Source organism: Chlamydotis macqueenii, chromosome 1 (genome assembly GCF_036417535.1).
Source record: "Chlamydotis macqueenii isolate bChlMac1 chromosome 1, bChlMac1.mat, whole genome shotgun sequence".
NCBI classification, from domain to species: domain Eukaryota; kingdom Metazoa; phylum Chordata; class Aves; order Otidiformes; family Otididae; genus Chlamydotis; species Chlamydotis macqueenii.
In genome coordinates, this window is record NC_141556.1 from 113,268,352 (window position 1) to 113,289,709 (window position 21,358).

Consider the following 21,358-nt stretch of genomic DNA (forward strand, 5'->3'; position numbering starts at 1 on the left):
AATCTGTGGATAGATCTGGGCTCACCTGCCTACCTAATAACTTCTGAACTTGGTGACCGAAATCAGTATATTTAGAAAGCTGGGAGGACAGACTTCAAAAGGAATTGATTCCTCCGTCCCCTCCAAGTTTCATGAAGGCAGGCAGTGGGTAGAGAAACTGATGCCCTGTATGCCTCCTCTATGGGAAGAAGTGCAGGAAAAGCTGTATTGGAAAATTCCTACAAGACAAACACCACCAGCCAGACTGCAGCCTGCTCCTGGTAGACAGCCTTGACACGCGTGCTACAGCAAGCCGCAGCTGATTCCCCAGGAAACTGAAGTTTAGCCTACCAGCCCGGTCAGCTGTTTGTACCACTCACCAGCACCTGACGTGATCTAGCCAGCTTCTCTCAGCTGCTCGGCACATCACCTGGCTGCAAAGACTCAAGACAGATCTAGAGTCCTTGTCACCATCTCCTGTCTTCTGGTCATTCCTGCTGGATAGTCCGTTGAGCCTGCTCCAGCCCTCTCTCAATTTTTCTTGGTCCCTGCCTGTAGTGCTAACTCCCTGGTGGTCTGATTTTAGCCCCACTCCTGACCAGCCTCTCCCCTTCCCCTCAAATCTGGTACACTTTTGCCTCACAGGTTTGTTGACCTTCGCTCAGATCCTAGCCATGTCTCCTCTTTCACAGAATCTTAGGCTTCTCTGACTCCTGGGCACAGCCCACCTGGATCACAAAACTGGGTCTGACTCCCCCGATTTCACCTAGCACTAACACCAGACCCGGCAAATCCATGTCCACACCCTGTGTTCCGTCTCCCAAGCACCCAGCTGCCCACAGTTGCTCACAAATCATGTCAGAGAGTGAGACTAACTGTGTAAGGTGGGTCTCAAAACTCATTCTGAGAACAGGTATAGCCTAAGACAGGGGCTTCAAAAGACTTCTGGAGGATACTGAAGTCTGTGCAGTTCAGCTACAAATCACCAATCATAGATCCATAAAAGACAAATTTGCCTGAAAAAAGACTTCTGTAACTCCAGCCTCTGTGAATCTACTGCTGCCTCGCAGTAACAAACTCACTATTGTGATTAAATCAGCACTGAGTCGAACTGATAAAGGAAAACAAACACAACAGGAGGAACTTGAATGACATGATCAAAGTCCCTCAGGCTTCTGATTAATTGGCCTCCACCATCTAAGTAAACTACCAATTCCAGATTATACATAAATTATTAAAGTACTATGCAGTCACTTCAATAAATTAGTCCATGAACAACGTAAAGTACTCCTCAGGAAAAAAGTTTTCACTAGCCAGTTGCATTGCTGAGTATGCAGAGACATTTCTGCAGTACATTCCAGAAAACCAGTGTGGGGGCAAAATAAAATCCACTCTCATGCTAGGATTGTGCTGGATCTGTAATCATGTTCATGCCAGCAAATAAAAAGCTCTTCCTTAAATAAAACACTTATTTAATCATGGCACAAATCTAGCAAGTTATCTATCTCCCTCGGCTCATCATCATGGATTTTATATGACTGTCATTCATAATTTACTGGAATTTGTTTTTATTTGTTTTTAAAGGAAAATAAGCTCAACATTGAAATTTAATTGTGTATCTAAATTCCAAATTTTAATCAGGATTTTCTGTTCCATCAAAGAGACTCAGCTGACACAGCAGACTAGTTCTAAACTTAGATTTGAGAACCTCTACCCTGCTTACATCAGAAACACGTCCATTTTCAAGGAACAACATAAAGAGGTATCACAAAGCTCATATCAGAATATTCTGTGGTTTCTCCCCCTATAGTACATACCTTCATTTTCAGTATTGGCTGGGACAGAATCAACACCAAAGGGATGCCATGGCTGAAGGTCATCTAGGCTGAACTCTCCATCCACTGGAAGAAGTTCAACTGTGGTCTTAGTTTCCGTCATTGAAGGCATGAGAGCATCATTTCCATAGCTGATCCTGGGTTCGCTGATCATATTGGCCAAAACATCATCAGAATAGTTTTGCTCTTTCTGAAGTAATTCATCTGCAAGGGAATTTCAATACAGAAATTATCTGAAGGAGGTGGCATTTCTGAGAACCTATTTCCAATGCTACTGAAGTAACAATTTATTGTTAGGAGATTCTGTTTTCTTACGATATAGAAAAACATAAAGGCTTATAATAGTCAAAAGTATGTGATAAGAACTGCTGCTAAGTAAGGCATTTTTTTGAAACATCAACCAGAATTGTTCAATACCATTTCCTACCCACATTTCCACCGCATAACAGATCACAGGTCTGTGCTTTACAAGTCCCTGGACTCTTCCCCACCACTTTTAAAAGAAGCACAAATCAGTTCCCTTCAACTCAACATGTTGTCGTAAGTCAACACACAAGAGGCCTACAGGAAGGAAGGTCTTTTATTTCCCCTTCCTCTTAAATGCTCACTATCAAAGCTCATCACGGCTCTTAAATCCTAAATCACCACAACAGCTACTGCATTAAATTGGGCTTACTATAACACACTGAATCTGAAGAACCGTTTGTTCTTTTAACATGTAACATTGCCAAAATACTGAAGTAGTTCTTTGCTAAAAATCTTAAGCAGTAATAGGTGTCTGTAGGCAAATTATTTTACAAGCAACCGGACCTAAAGCTGTGCAATATTATCAAGGCTGGGTTTTTTTGGACTTTAGCAAGGTGAGAACAATCAACGCACTTTTTAGCTCCATCAGGTGTACAGGACAGACCGTCCAACTCTATGTTAAAAGTAAGCTTGGGGGTTGTGTGTGCTTCATTGTCCCAACTCCCTTCTCACACCAAAGTTCATCTACTCTTGATCTTCCCCTTCACTGCCTGTTTTTTTTTGTACGAGCAACACATTACTTGCAAGTATTTTGCGGGATCATGGTGCACGAGAGCATATTAAAGTAAGCAAGCAACTATAATGAAGATAAATAACTGCTAATAGTGCATCAATGTAATTAGTACACGGGCGTTACAGAGCTAAACAGTTGAGAATCAAAGAGTGTAAAGGTTAGCCAAGTGCTTGCACAAATGAGCACACACATGACAGCTGATGATACAAAAGCTTTTATTAAGACTGGCTTCTCTTTTTCCTTTGTTAAAATCTCCCTGACTGTCACGGCTTCACACCCACATCTGAAACCTGTATCAATTCAGGGACAGGAATCACTGCTCTACTTGACAGACCCTTTATGTCACTCTAGAGGGGCTCACTTATTTCCCAGTATCATCAGTAAGAAAGTACATCTATATTTCTATACACACCAGAGCTTTATAGCCCTCAGTAAAATCTTTTGGGATGTTATTTCCCTGTCAACCTTACATCACACCCTGCCACCACAGAAGTGCACCCATGCAACAGCCCTCAGTCATGAGCAAGTCACCAGCAAGTCACGAGCTGGCACTGCTTTACTGCTTTTATCAACGACGATGTAGTAGGGCTTTGCTCTGTAATACATCTCTTAAAGACCATGTCTTAGTGAGATGATGCAGCTCCCTGCCACCCCCTCACTACATCAAATTTGGAACATCAAAACTAACAAAAAGTTGTAACTCCAGCCCTGGGGCGAACATGGGTCTTGAATCTTATAAAACAATGCTTTAGAACAAATTTTCCTATTTAAACAGCCATTGCTTTAGTAGACAGTAAGACTAACGTGTACACAAAATGTAATTCTGTGATATAATTTGTTCATTAAAATGACTTACTAGGACAGTATAGAAAGCCTGTGTAACACTGAATTGTTCTTCCCTTTGTATTCATTTTATTGAAAACAGTATTATTTTACAAGTTATCTAATACATCTTCAGCATGGAAGGCAACTCTGAGTTTTGTCTCGCCACTGCACTTACACTAATCCTCTATCAAGTTAAAGCATCTCTTCATATCAGAAGGAGACACAGGTGAAGCACCTCGATATTCTCAGCAGACACTGTACCACATCACAAATGTTAATTTTCATTAGCTAGAGATGAATAGACTTCACCAAATAGGAGGCGGATGTTAGCCGCCTGAGTGAGAAGTCTGGTGTCTAAGTGCCTCGCAGGGACCATGCGTGATACCAGCTGAGCACATTAAAATACCAAGGCATCATGAACCACAGGGAAGCGAGTATTACAGTACCGCCAGGCATCTCAGTGCCTGTAAGCCTTTTGGACCCAGGAACCGGAAGGGTTTTGGGGTGCAGCAGGGTTTTGCGGTCCCCTCATTCCCACTGTCCTCCTCATTCCCAGGGGATCATGTGGGGCAGCTGCACAGAGCTGCAGGCAATGCAGCAGTGAAAGGGAGGGGTGCTGGGGGTGGTGTGCCCCAATCATCCCCTTTCTCTGGGTGGTGCTGATCTTCCGTGACTCCTGTCCGTTCGGTACTGCCAATGCACTCTGTGCCACCTGCAGACAGCTTGGAAAGCGACAAATGGTGCATGAAAGGGAAGGAGCAGAGTGAGGAGTACCCGAGCTCTGGCAGTGGAGGTGCAGCACCAGAGCTGGCACAGTGCTCGTTGGGAGGCCATGGTGTAGGCATGGCTGGGCCCACCAGGCTGACAGAGAGGGGCACTCGACTCCAATCACGATACTGTGATTATATCCAAAACCCTAGAGGCTGAGAGGGATGCGTACACAGAAAGTCTCTCTCTCAATGCTACCCAACTGGGAGCACGTCGTCGCCAGCGCTTGCAGGCTCCATTGTTTCCCATTCAGCTGCAGTGCACGGCACGGACATTAACTGACCTGCACAATAGCGCAAGCGAGGCGGACAGACATTATAACCAGCAGATTATGATCGCATCCATTTCACAAGCAAGGAAACAATGGCCAAAATGAATCAAGCCCATCTGACATGATGAATCAGACACTGAATGACAGTGAGAAACTGGAAGCTCCTGGCTTAGAAACTGTGCTGGAGTCAATCAAACTGAGGCAGCTGTGTCTGCACTGAGTAAATGATTTCCAAACAATTGGTTCAATCTCTAAACTGCTAAAAAAAGTTTGCCCTAGGATTTCCAGTTATTGACACTAGCTGGCAAAGTCCAAGATCAATTTTTCAGTGTTGATTTTGTTCAGAGTATTGATGGCTAGTTGAATCATCAGTTACGCTAATGGAAAGCCATACAGCCTGGCTGTTCCCCATCGAGACAGTATTCCCTCCCTTTATCACAGCTGCCAGTTCAAGTCCTCCACCCTGCAAAAGACAATTCCCCTAAATAAGCAGGGAGGACAGACACAGCTGGAGGCTAGGATGTGCATTCAAGACCGTTTCAGGGGTTTTCTTTGTGTGGTGAATATCTTCATTATTAGGTGCTGAAAATAGAGAAATTCTAGGCTGCTCTTCAAAATTTCGTGACAATCTTCCTATAATAGACTTCTTGTCGCTGTTGTTGCTTGGTCCATTATGTTCTTGTAGCATTCAGCTAAGTCCTGCCATTGAGAAGAACAAGGAGAACGTTGGAATTTTTTTGTCACTCTGTGCTCAAAAGCAGCCATGACCCTGGGAAAAACCCACAGTCAGCTGGGACCTCAAACCTCCCAGCAGCTCTGGGTTCGGTGCGAGGCGACACAATCGCTGCTTCTCCTCTAGGCACTCAAGCTCTTTCTTTCTCAGGATGAGAGACAGGTTCACTTCTAGTAGTACAAAAAGCTTCTCAGACTCCCTGAGATGTCTCTGAAGAAGTTTCACTCATTCCGGGGCTCACTGCAGGCATTTCCCCATGGGTCATTACTGCTCAACAGCAGCTAGAAAAACTGAGGTGAAATATGTTTGGGGAACTAGATAGAAGGGCAATACCATCTCCTTTCAAGACTATTATCTTATCCCATAGACAGACAAATTGAGCCAAAAGCAAAGAAGGAGCAAAGGAAAAGAATTAAAATTTATTACAAAATCTTCTGGTGAATGCTGGATTGTTAGAAGCCATTCGTCCACAATGGCCCTAGACCACACTTCTACTTAAAAGGCTTTGCAAAGAGTACGGTACCGGCAAAGACACCATGACAAATCCCAACAGCGGTGGTGCAGTCTTAAAGTGGAAAAATCCGTGCTATTTTGTAACTTTACCTACTTCTTATTGGCATACAACATTTCTTCCAGCATTGGACTTTGGGGCATACTTACCCCAGCCCCTAACTGACAGAGCTGTAGTGACAGATGCTTCATGTGGAACAGCTCCACTTGCTGCGCAAGAATGCCACCAATCCATTAGTTATCTTTCAAACCATCATTTTTATTTATTTCACAGTTCATTATCTAAAATTACCAAAAGTAATTATAATACTTGTTTGTTGTGTTTTCTTTTCAATGAGCCTATCTACCAGATGAAAAGCTCTGGTATCACTATCATGTGCAAGGCTTTCTAATTTACTTGAAAAGCAGCTTTAAAATTGGCAATTGAAATTTTGGAAGTTCTATAAAGCAACTGAAGGTCTTAAGCCAGATTAGAAACAAAGTGCACTCAAAACACCTATTTTAGATACTAATTAAGACACTATCAAATTACACAGCACAGTTTTAACCCAACATCAAACTTCCTTTGTAAACTGACATCTACATGACAGAATATATATTGATTCAACAAATACAGGTTTGGGACACAGCTCAAATAAATTGGTACAAATGCAGAGTCTTATTACCTCATATTCATCATCTTATCAGTCACCATTCAGTCTAAATGGAACTTCCCAAAATTATGGTTGTGCTTTCAAAATGACAAAATTAAGAGTAACAGCAACCTTCTTATTCTTAACGGCAGAAATCACAGAGTGCCTGAGTCACAGCACCAGTTTGAAGATGGTTTAAATCATGTAAATGCTGTATGTCACAATTAGGATACGCTAAGAAGATTTACACAATCATTTATTACAGTGCCCATGATTAGAGATGACATGTTTAGATGCTGCTTTCAAGTTGCACGCCTACTGTATGGGCTAATTCAAGATGTCATAGTTCATAATCTTCAACACAAGTATGTGCCCAAAGGAGCTGCACTGATGTAATGCAGTAAGGTTTTAACTAAATTTGAATGTCTGCATCTTGTCAGCTGTCTGAATCAAAATTCCCTCAAAATAGTTAAAGACTTTGCCGTGGTGAATACTTGAAAATAAAGCAAACCCCAAACATTATTTACCTGTATATCTGCAATTATATTAGAGCTCTAACATAAACTGACTTGTAACCCGCAGTTATGCTAGTAGCACTCCTGCAAACTTCAGGTGTATTTCACATGCAGAAAGCACATCTATCTTCTCCCACAGGCCGTTTCTATGGAGTCGTGTTGCAAATACGGGTTTATGTAGGGAACTCCAAAATAAAAAGTATTAGCAGCACAAGTTTAGAGAGCTGACACTTATGGTTCAAAGGGCTTTCTGTACCTGTGATGAAGGCAAATTCTGTGGGGTCAGAAAGGCAGTTAGGTCACCTGTATACCCTGTGGGTTTCATATACATAACTTACTGCATCAAGTAGGAGTTCCTCCTTTGAGATGAAAGGAGAGTATATACCAGAAAATACCACTGGTATGTCCTCCAGCCTCTGCCCAAGTCAGAGGAAATTTCAACCACGTGCTTAAATTTAATCACACTGAAGTCTGTGCCTAACCACAGAGCTAAGCTGCACTGCATTTCAAGCATACCCTTATTCTAAGGTGTTTTGCTGAATCAAGTATTACAAGATTATTATGTTATATACTACTAATGTCATAATTATAACATTATCAAGCTGCAGAACACAATTATGTGGTATTCAGTGTTGAACTAATTCATTTGTATAGTACAAGTCAAATATAATTTAGAGAGCAGCTCTGATGAGAATTTTATTAAAACTGACCTGCCTACTGGAAGGTGCGAGAGCAGCTTTGTTGCCTCCATGCTTTGAAGATGATGATAAAAGAGCGATATGCTAGATCATTACTGTGAAATACTGGAAATGAGCCCAACCTGCAGTGCTCAGATCCACACTGACAGAGAAACGTGACCACTCTGTCAGATTTAAGCTGCTGCTCTTCTCCTGGTTAGCCTGTGAAATTACACCACAGGTCTTATCTGGAAACTTTTACAGAGCAACATGTCTCTCTCTCAGAGTTAAACTAAGACTGAAAGAGCAAGAACCATGGAAAACAGTATTTCATAGTTCTTATTTTCTGTCCTTTAGAGACATCATCACTAGGGCAAGAGTAAGCAGCAACAGCAGTTTTTCAGATTGCAGAAATTTCTTATGTGTAATGACTTTCTTTAATACTCTCTGCATTGAGCTGAAGGGGAAATGCAGTCGTTAATCAGATGGCTATAGATGTGTGCACACTTATAACTTTTTTTTCATATTTAACAGTCAGTCGTCTGATTAATGACTGCATTTCCCCTTCAGCTCAAAGCAGAGAGTATTAAAGGAAGTTTGTGGGATAAAGCAAGTCCAAAACCAGAAACTTGTGTTATCTCTGAAAAAAAAAGTTATTAAATAGAAGTTAAGAATCTGCTCTTCCCTTTCACAACTTCAAGCCTTTTTGTCCATTTCTGTGGTCTCCTTCCCTTCCTCTCACCCTTCCTCATTCAAATGGCTTAAAATAACAACATTGTATCAGAAAAATAATTCACCACTCACAGCTCAAAAGCTCTGGATTAAAATTGAGAAAAATCCTACTTCCATGTTATAGCACTCTTTCAGTTAAAAATTCTGAGTGAAACACAGTTTTTTGTAGTAGCATGTGGAAAGTTCCTCGCCAGGTAAGATGATGGCAATCTAACACCAAGGTAGACAAGGAAATATTAAAAAAATGCTTGAGGAAAAAACTGAATTGAAACTCTATACCATAATCAAAAATATACATTGTATGTAATCATCCTGATGTACATGAGGCACTGTGACAGATTCTGCAGGTTTAAATTTAAACTCTACATTTAATTCCAAATTAACATATCATTAAGTGTTTTGAAATAGACCGAAGAGTCTAAATTAAAACAAATAAACAGCCCCTCCAATTGTCATTGACACTTCTGCCAGATGAATCAGCATTCATTATTTCCGCTCAGTCTTGTGTGAAGTAGAAAAAGCCAAGTATATTTCCATCAGAAGTAAGTAGATTATAAGGCAGCGCAGTTTCACTTACAAGTAAAAAAAAGCATTTATATGAGAAACTGCTATGGAATTTTATTGCCTCATTTTCTGAAAATAATTAGTTACCTACTTCACTTATTGATAAATTATTTATCAGTCTATTGTTCTGGTTTTGTTGGGTGAGGGAGGGGCCTAAGGTGGCAGCTTCTGTAGGAAACTGCTAGAAGTTGCTCCCCTTTGTTCAGTGGACTCGGACGGGTCTGGGGCGGACCCGCTGCTGGCCAAGGCCGAGCCAACTGGTAGCAGAACGTCCCGTGATAACGCCTTTGCGATAACGTATTTAAGAAGGGGAAAACAGGAAAAAAAAAAAAAAGAATAAGACGTGAAGCAGCTGAGCTGAAGAGAGGGGGAGGCTGCAGACGCCAAGGTCAGTGAAGAAGGAGGGTGAGGAATAATGCGGCTCCTGGCAGAGATTCCCCTGCAGCCTATGGTGACGACCATGGTGGAGCAGGTTGTCCCCCTGCAGCCCATGGAGGTCCACGGAGGGGCAGAGATTCACCTGCAGCCCATGGAGGACCCCACACCGGAGCAGGTGGATGCCTGAAGGAAGCTGTGGCCCGTGGAGGGCCCGCTGGGGCAGCTGTTCTGGAGGGACTGCACCCGTGGAAGAGATGACCCACACCGGAGCAGTTTCACGAAGGACTGTGGCCCGTGGGAGGGACCCCACGAAGAAGCAGGGGAGGAATGCGAGGAGTTCTTCCCCTGACAATGAAGTAGCAGCGTGAAACAATGCGTGATGAACTGACCACGACCCCCATTCCCTCTTCCCCCCTGTGCCGCTCAGGGTGGGGGGAAGGTAGTAGAAATAATGTTAAGCCCGGGAAGAGGCAGGGGGAGGTTATCTTGTTCCCTGTCTCATTTCCCTGCTAGTTTTAGAAATGAGTGTTTTTCCCCAATTCGCGTCTGTTTTGCCTGTGACGGTAACTTTAAGGATTTCTCCCTGTCCTTATCTCAAACCTCGAGCCATTTTTCCGTATATCATCTCCCTCTATTCTCTCGGAGGCTGGGGGGAGCGAGAGAGAGACTGCGTAGTCTGGTCCCGATCAGGGCTGAACTACGACATCTATTTACTGATAAAGATGATCAGATTTATTTGCCAACCCCACAATTTAGTAAAATGCAAACCTGCAGTAGAACCTAAAACCCCACCTGTTTCTAACACCTGAAAAAAGTCAGTTACCTATCACTTTCCATATATACTTCTAAAGGTCAAAGTACAAAACCTGCAACAATTTTTGATGTGTACTGAACTTAGAGGCAGCTTGGGAATCACTAAATAATCCATAAGAATATATAAATCTGAACATTAACTTGTTGCACCTGATTCTCTTGGTTTTAAAACAGCATTTTAGATTTGACTCACTTAAAACAGTTTAAATCAGAATTCACCAAAACTGAATTGTGCAGCATCTGCTCCAGACAGAACATATTTTGCCTATTTATTAACTGCAGTTTTAGCACTTGAGAGGCCAAATGTATCCTAGGTTATCTGAGTATTCTGAAGAGACGTATCTACTAAACATATCAAGTATGTCTATTAAGTGGGATATGGCCTATTCTGATGGCTTGTACGCTATTTTTCATGTGGATAATGTAACAGCAGGAAGCAGAATGGTGAAAGGACTAGAACTGTGCCTAGGTAGCACTATTCAGGAAAATGTATTTTTCAGCTACATTTGGCATATGAGAATCACACAGCAGGAGAAAGGTGCGCTGACGAAAGACTGCTGCATTTGTAACCCCACGTGCATGGGAACTGACTGTTAGGAGATTACTGCAACATTTCCATCAATTCAGCCGTTCTGTAAAATCACATACCCTCAGTAATTCTTCTCCCTTTTTATCCCAATACTAAGAGTTTGTGGAGCAAGAATACAACAGATACTCTTGGCCATAATAAGCACCTCTGAAATTTCATTCTGCACATCTGAATAGAAAGTTACACTTGAGTAAAGGAAAACTTAGTACATCGTTGGCATTAGAAGCATATTTAGCACCCCCCCTCAGCTACCTGCCCATAGTGACGCATTTCTGATTTCGGTGTTTGAATTCCCCTGGCTAATAATTCCAGAGATTGCTGTGGGAATGGCGACTGACATGCTAGCTCTGTAACATATAATACATAAAGCTGCAATATATAGCTTGTGCAGACAGTCTGTAATGGGTTCTCACTGGACACTAGCGATTTGCTGGCATGTAAGAATTAAGATAATTAATTTTCCTCTTTCACAATCTAACATTCTGCATTAAGAATCTGATCTTAGGGTGAATTACACAGAATGACACAACAGTGTTTCCAATCCAATTAACTGGGAAAAGAAAATTCAACAGAAAGTACCACGCAGAAGCTGTTGTTGGAGTGTTTGTGCTCCCACTGACATAATTAACGTGACTTAAGATGGCAGAAAGATGATATATGTAAATTACACGTATATTCAGTGCATTGAGAAATTTTTCGATAACTAAGCGTAATGACATTTCCGTAAGTGAGCAATGTTGTGCTGGGCCAGTGCCTCCTGATCTAAATGGAAGCTGTGCATTCAGAAAGTCAAGCTCATCCAGGTTACATCTGGAAACCGGTCAACTGCAAGGTTTTTCAGACTTTTGTTATCCATTCAATAAAAGAATGACATCTCAAATTTGCCACATGATGAACTAACTATTTAACGCCTTAAAGTAAAATGGTAGAAGCAATTATCAGGAAACACAGAAGAGAAAGGCCAAGAGAAGTCATCATAAAACAGTAAAATCAGACCTTAAAAAAACTAAGTACCAGCACATGCTTTACCTGTATCATCTCAAAATCAAGTGCTCCAGCTTTTCTTTTCACTTACATCAAAGACAAAACAGAGCAGGAAATAAACTCAAACAAATGTTTCTGAACCAATCTGTAGCTATGAGTTAATCCTGACCTATGATGCTTTTTAAAATAGCAAATGCCAAGACAATTCAAAACATTACTTTGTTTACAATCTAGGAGTCCATAATAATTATCAGAAGTTCCTGGTTTTCAGTTCTAACACTTGGATCATGAGACCATATCTCCTTAAAGGTGCAAGTGAAACAGAACAGTGTTTTTCAAACCAGAAGAAAAATATTCAATTAATAAATTTCCTAAGACCTTTTTGTTCTGACGAAATTTCTGAAAAGCAGATAGAAAACAAGATGTCCCATATCTTACCCTGATGAAAAAGCCACCCCAGTCCAAAGTCATGTGAAGTCATTTATCCTTTTCACACTATCTGTAAGATCTGGAGAAAGCTGGCTTTTTTTACTGACTAGTCATGTTAACAATATTTATGAGATTAGAAGAGGGCTTATGCACACAAAAATCAGGATTCATATACTTTCTGAAGAATGTTAGTGCCCATGACAAGACACAATAGATCATTTAGCTACAAAAGATAGGGAGGATACAGGATGCTACAGGATTTGAGAACATCAGTGTCAGTGAAGTGCATTCATATCTATTTTAATCATCTGCTATTCTCTGCCTAATTTTCTATGACAAGTGTTCTGGTTTGTTTAGTAAGGGCGGGGGGGGGGAGCGGGGCGCTAAGGTGGTAGCTTCTGTAGGAAACTGCTAGAAGTTGCTCCCCTTTGTTCAGTGGACTCGGCCAGGCCTAGGGCGGAGCCGCTGCTGGCCAAGGCTGAGCCAATTGGTAACAGAATGCCCCATGATAACATATTTAAGAAGGGAAAAACAGGGGGGAAAAAAAAGAAAAAGAAAAAAAAAAAAAAAAATATGTGAAGCAGCTGAGCGGGGGCAGAGATGGGGAAAGCCTTGTGGCCTCACCCTCTGACCTCCCACCGGGCAGCTGACTGGGCCCAACTCAGCCCGGCCTGGCTGCAAGAAGTGGAGAGAAGATGAGAAGTTGAAGTGAATAAGATGTAAAAAGGATCCTGAGAGGTGTCTGCCAGCCTGTTGTGAGGAACGGCTGCAGACACCAAGGTCAGTGAAGAAGGAGGAGGAGGAGTAATGCGGCTCCTGGCCAAGATTCCCCTGCAGCCTATGGTGAAGACCATGGTGGAGCAGGTTGTCCCCCTGCAGCCCATGGAGGTCCACGGAGGGGCAGAGATTCACCTGCAGCCTGTGGAGGACGTAATGAACTGACCACGACCCCCATTCCCTCTTCCGCCCTGTGCCACTCAGGGCGGGAGAAGGTAGTAGAGATAATGTTAAGCCTGGGAAGAGGGAGAGGCGGGGGAGGTTATCTTGTTCCCTGTCTCATTTCCCTGCTAGTTTTAGAAATAAATGAGTATTTTTCCCCAAGTCGCGTCTGTTTTGCCCGTGACGGTAACTTTAAGGATTTCTCCCTGTCCTTATCTCAAACCTCGAGCTGTTATTCCTTATATCATCTCCCTGTATTCTCTCGGAGGGTGGGGGGAGCGAGAGAGAGACTGCATAGTCTGGTCCCAATCGGGGCTGAACTACGGCAGACAGTTAAATAATCTGAACATAAAATAAGAGATGCTTAGAAGAGGAAAATGTTGGATCTATTTCCAGGTTTTTTCTCCTTCTCTCCTAAGCTGTAGCAAAGGACGTATTTCACTAGCAGACAGAGCTAAGTCTCCAGTCTGGAGAAATAACTGAGTTTCCTCAGCTCTTCCAAGCTCCTGGATGGCATGCAGAATTTACAAAGTCTCAGCAACATGGAATGGTCATTCCAGCTGGCAACTACCTTTGCCTACTAAAATTAACATACGGAGGAGACAGGGACTAGGGAGAACAGCTAGTTAGTTCAAGAAGAACTGCAAACTCCTGCACCTGGAGAAAAACAACCTCATGCACCAACATATGCTAGAGGCTGACCAGCTGGAAAGCAGCTCAGCAAGAAAGAACCTGGAGATTCTGGTGGACACCAGGTTGAACACGAGCCAGTGATGTGCCCTTGATGCTAAGAAGGCAAATGGTATCCTGGGCTGCGTTACGAGGAGTTTTGCCAGCAGGTGGAAAGAGTTGATCCTTCCCTTCTACTCAGCACTGGTGAAGGCACAACTGGAGCACCATGGGCTCCTCAGTGCAAGAGAGACATGGACATACTGGAGACAGTCCAACAAAAGGCCACGAAGATGATGAAGGGACTGGAGCACCTCTCCTGTGAGGAAAGGCTGAGAGAGCTGGAACCGTTTAGCCTGGAGAAGGGAATGCCTGGGGGAGGATATCTTATCAATGTATATAAATACCTGAAGGGAAAGTGCAAAGAGGATGGAGCCATACTTTTTTCAGTGGCGCCCAGTGACAGGACAAAAGACAGTGGGCACAAACAGAAACACAGTAAGTTCCCTCTGAACATCAGGAAACTTCTACCGCAAGGGTTACTGAACATTGGCACAAAGTTACCCACAGAAGTTGTGGAGTCTCCATCTTTGGAGATATTCAAGAGCCATCTGGACACTGTCCTGGGCAATAGGTGGCTATAGGTGGTCCTGCTTCAGCAGGGAGGTTGGACCAGATGACCTCCAGAGGTCTCTTCCAACCTCAGTTATTCTGAGATCCTGTGACACTGGTTGATGCCCTACATAAACAGAATAAATCACCTTGCTCCAACAAACAGCTCAATGGTATCTTATTGAGCTATTTATGGCACTTAAATCATTATAAAAATATTTTATACAGGTAACAAAGTAGTAAAACTGGTGGCTTGGTAAAGACCATAAGCTTGTGACAATTAAAAAAAAAAAAAACACCTGGAAAAAAATCCTGGAAGAGTGTGTGTGTCTGTGTGTGTGTATATATCAAAATCAGCCAAATGCTTTAAAAATGAATGTCCTCGGGTGGAAGAGGTCCTAATTGCTTACCAGGCAGTCCACCTGGGCCATTTCATATCAGTATTTAGGCATACAAAAAACTATCTAAATGCTGCCGTGTAAAGCCTAATACACAATTCACTTACTTTTGTGGGAAAACTGCTATTTTTAACCACTGACTCAGCAACGTATTTTTTGTTAGAGTTCTAACAAATCCTCTATTCAATTGAATGCTATAGGGCTTCAAGGGAGAAGATTAAAGGTAAATAATCACTTCACGGAAAATTCAAATTTTTCTTTGGAAAGCTAAGATGACTGGGTACGTACAAATATGCAAATCAATTATGGGGAGAAAGCACAGGCACGGTTATTGCTGGAAGTCACTCCAGGGTACCTGCGCAAATACGTACTCCCTGAAGGCTGCTTTCGACTGCTTGTTCCAGTTGCATTATCCTTCTGGGCAAAAAGGGCAGAGCAGAATGGGAGGAACTGTAAGCACGTATGATACAGAGCAGACACACAAAATGGTCTCTTGAAAACTAGAGGTAGGTTTTACAGCACCTTAGGGTAAGACCTGCACATACCTGTACTACTTCCAGAAAATCTGTTCAAGGTTTACTGAGAAATTTCTTTATGTTGTAGATACACTCATGGAATCTGAATGGAAGAATGGTTGCCATGGAAAAATGTGCTGGTTTTAAAGAGACTAGGGTGGAAATTCAACACTTACAGTTTGGCAAAGATCACATTCCTTTGTGTCCAAAATTGAAGACGCTCGTTCTCAAGTACTAGCCAAGTACCTGGGGCAATTTAGAAATCACAATTCCATTGACCTCCAGAATGGCAGAAAGTAAAAAGTTTAATAGGAATTGTCCAACCTTCCCCAGCTACAGATTTTTATAACTACTGCAGCTGCACACTGGATTTGTGGCTGTTTGTTTTACCCTGGGTAAAAAGTTCAACTCCATTTGACTTCTTTAAAAAAAAAACAAACCCCAAAACTAACTGGAAAGTATGGATAACCAAAACCAGAGGGAAGTATTTTCCCTCAGAAAGAACATATCTAGTTTCCCAGTCCTCAGTGTGCTTCTCAGCACCTCCATCTATGGCTAGAAAGTGCCTGTATTTAACAACCGAACGAATCTCTCCAGTGCCTGTTCTCAACAACAGTCAGAGCCCACGCTTACAATAGCAAGTCATGAAGTGGAATAACACATTAAACAGGGATGACTGAGACATTTGTTACTGAAATGTACCCCTAAATCGTCTAAAATGATACTGTAGACAGGCCCAGGAGGATTTACATTGACTGGATTAAGCAGGTTTGTCAACTTGTGCAAAACCTAGCTGTTCTCAGGATGAGCAACACTGATGACAATTCCTCATCCTTCTCTATGTCAGTTCACTGAACTTGGTCTGTCCCAGTACAGACAAATCCTAGAGTGCTTATTCATTTACCCGTGCTTCAACATCCTTGTTTTCCTTCACCAGAAAAAAAAAAAAAATTCAGGCATTATAACCACACTGATACATGGCATTAACTGCATCAAGCAACTGCTACCAGTATTTCTGCCTCTAGACTAAGAGGAGGGCTAGAACTGCTTCCCATAAAGCAGACTAGAACTGCCGCCTTCATGACTAACAAGTCATTTCAAGAATTTTCTAGCATGATGCACTGAAATTGAGTCATAAGGTAATTACTGTTCTCACTTGATATGAGCTATACCGTTCTGTACAATCCCATTCCAATACCCTTGGTAACCTTACAACATCCTTTCAACAAGCTATCAACACATTTAATGTATGTCAACCTCCCTTTAGTACCCTGACACCTCAATATCGCAACTCAACTTCAAACAAAGGTGCAGAAATCTTAAATATTGCTTCACGATTTTAATTTTTTTTTGGAAGGTAGAGTACTTCCCTTCAGTTAAGTTTTAAGACAGAAAGTACAAGGAAGAGTTACAGAAAAACAAGACACTGGGAAGTTCCATTGCAGTCTGAAAGACATTACTAATTACATACTAAAAACACAACACTTTAAGAGAGAGGATGAAGAAAACAATCACAAAAGAAATTGCACCAAACAGGACAGACACAGAATTTGCTTTTGCAAAGCCCCCAAGGGTGTGTTTTGGTTTTGCATTGTAAATCCCCAAACCACAATGACAGTTCAAAATGACAGCCAATCTGTGGCAAGCAGCTAATGTTCTCAAAACGTCTTAAGGATACCACAAAATGAATGGAAAAGAGCATCATAATTCAACTCATGGCAAGAAATGCAGTAAGGCTGTGGATTGACCACACTTCAAAATTAACTAGAAACAAGAAATCAACAATTAGTCTTATAAATGCTGAAAGACCAGAAGCAGCTGAGGTAGCGCTAACTTTGCCCTCCACAGATGCACACTGACAGGTACAGGGACCTAATAGATAAAGAGGAAGGGTTAAAAAGAACGCATGTCTTCAGATCTCTTTAGCATGTAGCTTGTCCTATATTTACAGCTTTTTCTAAAAATACTTGAAAAAATCTTCACAGGAAGTTGTGAATCAAACGTCAAGTGGTAAAACTCTCTTGCTCAAATTTTGTCATGCCAAGCTGGAGCACACAAATACTTGAAATAGCACACGACCCACAGCACATCGTACGCATTTGAACGCAAGCAGCAATCAGAAGTTTGCTTGTGTTTGTCCTCTCTCCCAGCTACATATAATGTGTATGTGGCATCCAGAACATGCTGCAGAAGAACGGGATAGGCACAGTGGAACAGAGTAATAAAATAACAATAGCTTGATTTTATTTGTCAAGAGACAGATAAAATCATATATCTCTTACTTATTGCTCATAACTGAATATTTCAGAGTTTAGTTACAATACTGCTGCGGTAGATGGTGCTGAGTATTTCATCAGTGCTGGGCTAGAAAACATGGAGTTGAGGACATCAGTTTGGAAACACAGCAGCAAAGACAGAATTAAAAATTCAGCTCACCATCTGTCCATGTGACTGATGCACAAAACTCTGACGTTGCTTCTGATTCAGAAGCTGTGCCACTCCCAGCAATAAATTGCCTTCTACATACACGGATAAGCAGTCTAATCAAATAAGGATTTAAAGTAGGATGTGCTCAAAGGAACTGCTGATTTCTCTTAAAGCCTGCCACTGCTCTCCCTGAGCTTTTCTACATATTAAATAGCATATGAGATTTATCAGAGAGGAAAGGGGACTACAAATACCAAGGTAACGAAATAATCTGCTCACCTACAGTGTGCAAGTAAATATCTCTTCTCAGATTTTTTGTGCCACTCACCTATTCAAGCAGCATACAGCCACCTGTGATAAACACCACTTAGCACCAAGAACTGCATCAGTTCCTGAGAATGACCTGGTTTGTAGCACATTTGCATCACTGCACCTTGAGAAACCTTTTGCAGCCAGAATGGCAAATGGTCTCCTACACACGACCTGCTTATGCTTTCCAAGCTTTGTCATAACAGTCATAGACAGATCTCTTTCTGCAATTCTTACACTGACCCTTTTTCCCCTGCACCAACATGAACAAAAGAACCAGCATCATTCTTCCTTACAAATCTGGAATCTGCTGCTACAAGACATAGCTGTCAGCCTAATGGGGCTTTTGCACATTACACTTTGGTCAAATGCATAGCAAAAAAACCCTCACTTAACCTAAATGCTGCTTTCTACCCTTCAGAGGGCCATGGGTCTTCCTATGTATTTATATTCTCCAATCAAGACATCTTCTGTTTAAGCCAAGAGACACCCACTGGTGACGAACACCTGCAGACAAGGACTACAACTCTTTCAGATTTTTCCCTAACCTCCTGCCATGACCTCTGCTCGAGTTCTGAAAATAACCAGAAGTTTTAAAAGGCTGCTTTTAGCATAGAAGTTGGATTTCATATTCTGGATTTCGAACCTTAAAATTATGTCTGTAAATCTGCCTTTTGAGGTAGGAACTTCAAACATAGCCTGTAATTTAAAGGAACCTCAAATGTCCAACTGCTGGATTGTGATTCATCTGATCACCAATCATTAATTGAAAAATCTTCAGATTGTTGAAGAAAACATTCTTTACGCAGCTGCTATGCTCCAGGAATAACTCTAGATTCTATTTCATGTAATTAAAATTCATTGCTCAGCATAAAGACTTAAAAAATACTAGACAGAAATTACAAGTGTGCACCTTGTCCTTGTATCTATTCCCGTGACAGAATACCACTTATTTCTCAAGGATGAACCTTTGGTAGTGGACTGTCAGGAAGACATAAGGGAAATTTTAATGTATTTCTAGTTTAGTTTCTAAAAAAATAATTATATCTCAAGACCTGAGATTCAAATTTGTCAATGGCTAATAATGAAGAAACTGCAAAACAGGGCATAATATTTCTAGCAATGAGAAAAATCTAGTAAAAAACAGTGCCTTATTAGATATTAAGAGGAATTAAACCCACGGTACAAATTCTCAGGAAACTAGATCTCATTTATTTTTCTCCTCACAGAACTACTTGTTCAATTTACAGAAAAAACTACCTTTGTCAGAGCTCTGTCTTCTAAAGCAAAGATTAATAATTCTTAAAGGTGAAAACTACTCATGAAGAACTCTGCAGTAAAGCATGGAACTAGAAACCAGAAGTATAATGAACAAAAACCCTGAATTAAAACATTTAGCCATCTAACTTGCATCCCAGCCTAAGAGAAAGACTATTTTCAACTAGCTTCCTTACATGTAATTTGTTACTCAGACACTGTGAGATGTTCTTACCTCGGTTATTTTTTAACTTTTCCACTGGCTCAGACTTTCTAAGTCAATGGTTCTAACTAATGGCATTTAATGAAACATCTTTTTAATGACAGCTGTAATATTTCTTGGGAAGTGCAATTTTATTAGTATTTTACTTCTCTGCAGATTCTGCAGCTGTAATATATTTCCTTTTCTATGGGTTTAGGAAGAGTACAGAGACTAACAAATTCAACAATTTCAGAACGGAATCTGAAATAGACTGATCAGCGCTCAAAGCTAGAAGGATACTGCCTCCTTTAACACATGGGAATGACCTCAACAAACGCTCAGTAAAACCAGGATGTAAAACCAAGTGTATCATCGAGGACAATGTTGATACTGAATGAGAACAGGCTTTCTTCCCATTACTGAAAACCATTTTATCTACTACAGTCCAGATTCAATAGTGCTTTCTTTAATTTTTGGTGTCTGGTAATTCTGAGTATGAGACTGTATTTTTCATTGCTTTAAACACTGCAATACTTTGAAGAATTTTTAGTATATGCAAAATCACAAAAAAACCAAGGTAGGGAAAAAAAGTACTCAAGAGACTTTGCTAGGACTCCTTTTTTTTTTTTTTAGAAATCTTTGCTTCTCTCATCTTATTAGGAAATAATATCCTACTAATTTTAGGCTCTTTTTCCCCCTAAAAAATCAGTATTACATTTGAGATTAGGAGTCAGAGTTTTTTTAAACCACTTAGCAGTTAACAGACTTTTGCTCCCATGTCACTTCAAAGTCTCTGAAATTCCCATTCCATTTCAGTATTTAGGAGAATAAAATTTAGAAGAATGTCCTCACCAACAAGCATTAACATTCTCAAGAACAGAAGAAATTGAAACTTCAAGCAAAAAACCCAAGGGAACAATAGCAGTGCAGAAAGAAAACAAACTGAGCATCTCCAAGAGGTATCGGCACCTCCTTTACTACAGAAATTATATGCTTTGAAATGATCAATAAGGCAGGTCCTCACCCCCCCTGCCCCGAACAGCTCTCTACAGTTACAGACTGGCACTGTTGATTGTGCCTTATAATTGTGGAGCACAGAAACACATGGTGAAGGACAATTACAAATTCAGCTGTATTTTGTTTCCTCCCAACTCCTTCTCCAAATTCCTGATCTCATCCCCAGCCCTCCCAAGCTACCTCACAGGTAGAAGCACATCTCCTTAACCTGTGCCTTGGGCAAATGAATCCACTATTCTGTGCCCATCCCCTCCCTGTGACCTAAATGCATCCTAATCCTTACCGCAATGGCACGCCTCTCTCCCTTGTGTTTTAAAGAGATCAATAATTTATTTAGCCAGATGAAGCTGCTTATTTGCGAAACTAATCCGTTAACTGCCATTTCACAGAGTATTACATCTTGCAAAAAAAAGGTGTTTCCATCTCTGGCCTTTGCATTCAACCATGTACTATTTTTCTTAAAGCAGCACATTAGCAACACGGTGTCCAGAGCTGTGGCTGTATCTGAAATTAATATAGACTAAGTGAAGTTGCCTTGCTGCAATGACAGCCCACACTACAGTGCGAGGGCTATGACTGAAATCTCTCTCTTGCAGCAACGCCACAGCCAAGAGCAGGAACCTGAACAGGAGGAAATACATTCTCCCTCACAGCTATCTGCTCTGACAGTTCTCAAGGAAGATGCAGACATGGGACTGTTGCTACCTGACTGGTCTACAGCCCAGCCTGTGTGCTGGAGA

General features: G+C 41.4%; 1 protein-coding gene across 2 annotated transcripts in view; it reads right to left on the bottom strand.

Annotated features, from left to right (window-relative positions):
• The window catches only part of APP (amyloid beta precursor protein), a 225,569-nt gene that overhangs the window by 27,066 nt on the left and 177,145 nt on the right, over window positions 1–21,358 (bottom strand). For both annotated transcript variants that reach the window (XM_086764185.1, XM_086764178.1), the window contains one exon: window positions 1,797–2,018. In XM_086764185.1, the coding sequence (XP_086620311.1) occupies window positions 1,797–2,018 (222 nt within the window). The remainder of the gene's footprint in view (window positions 1–1,796; window positions 2,019–21,358) is intronic.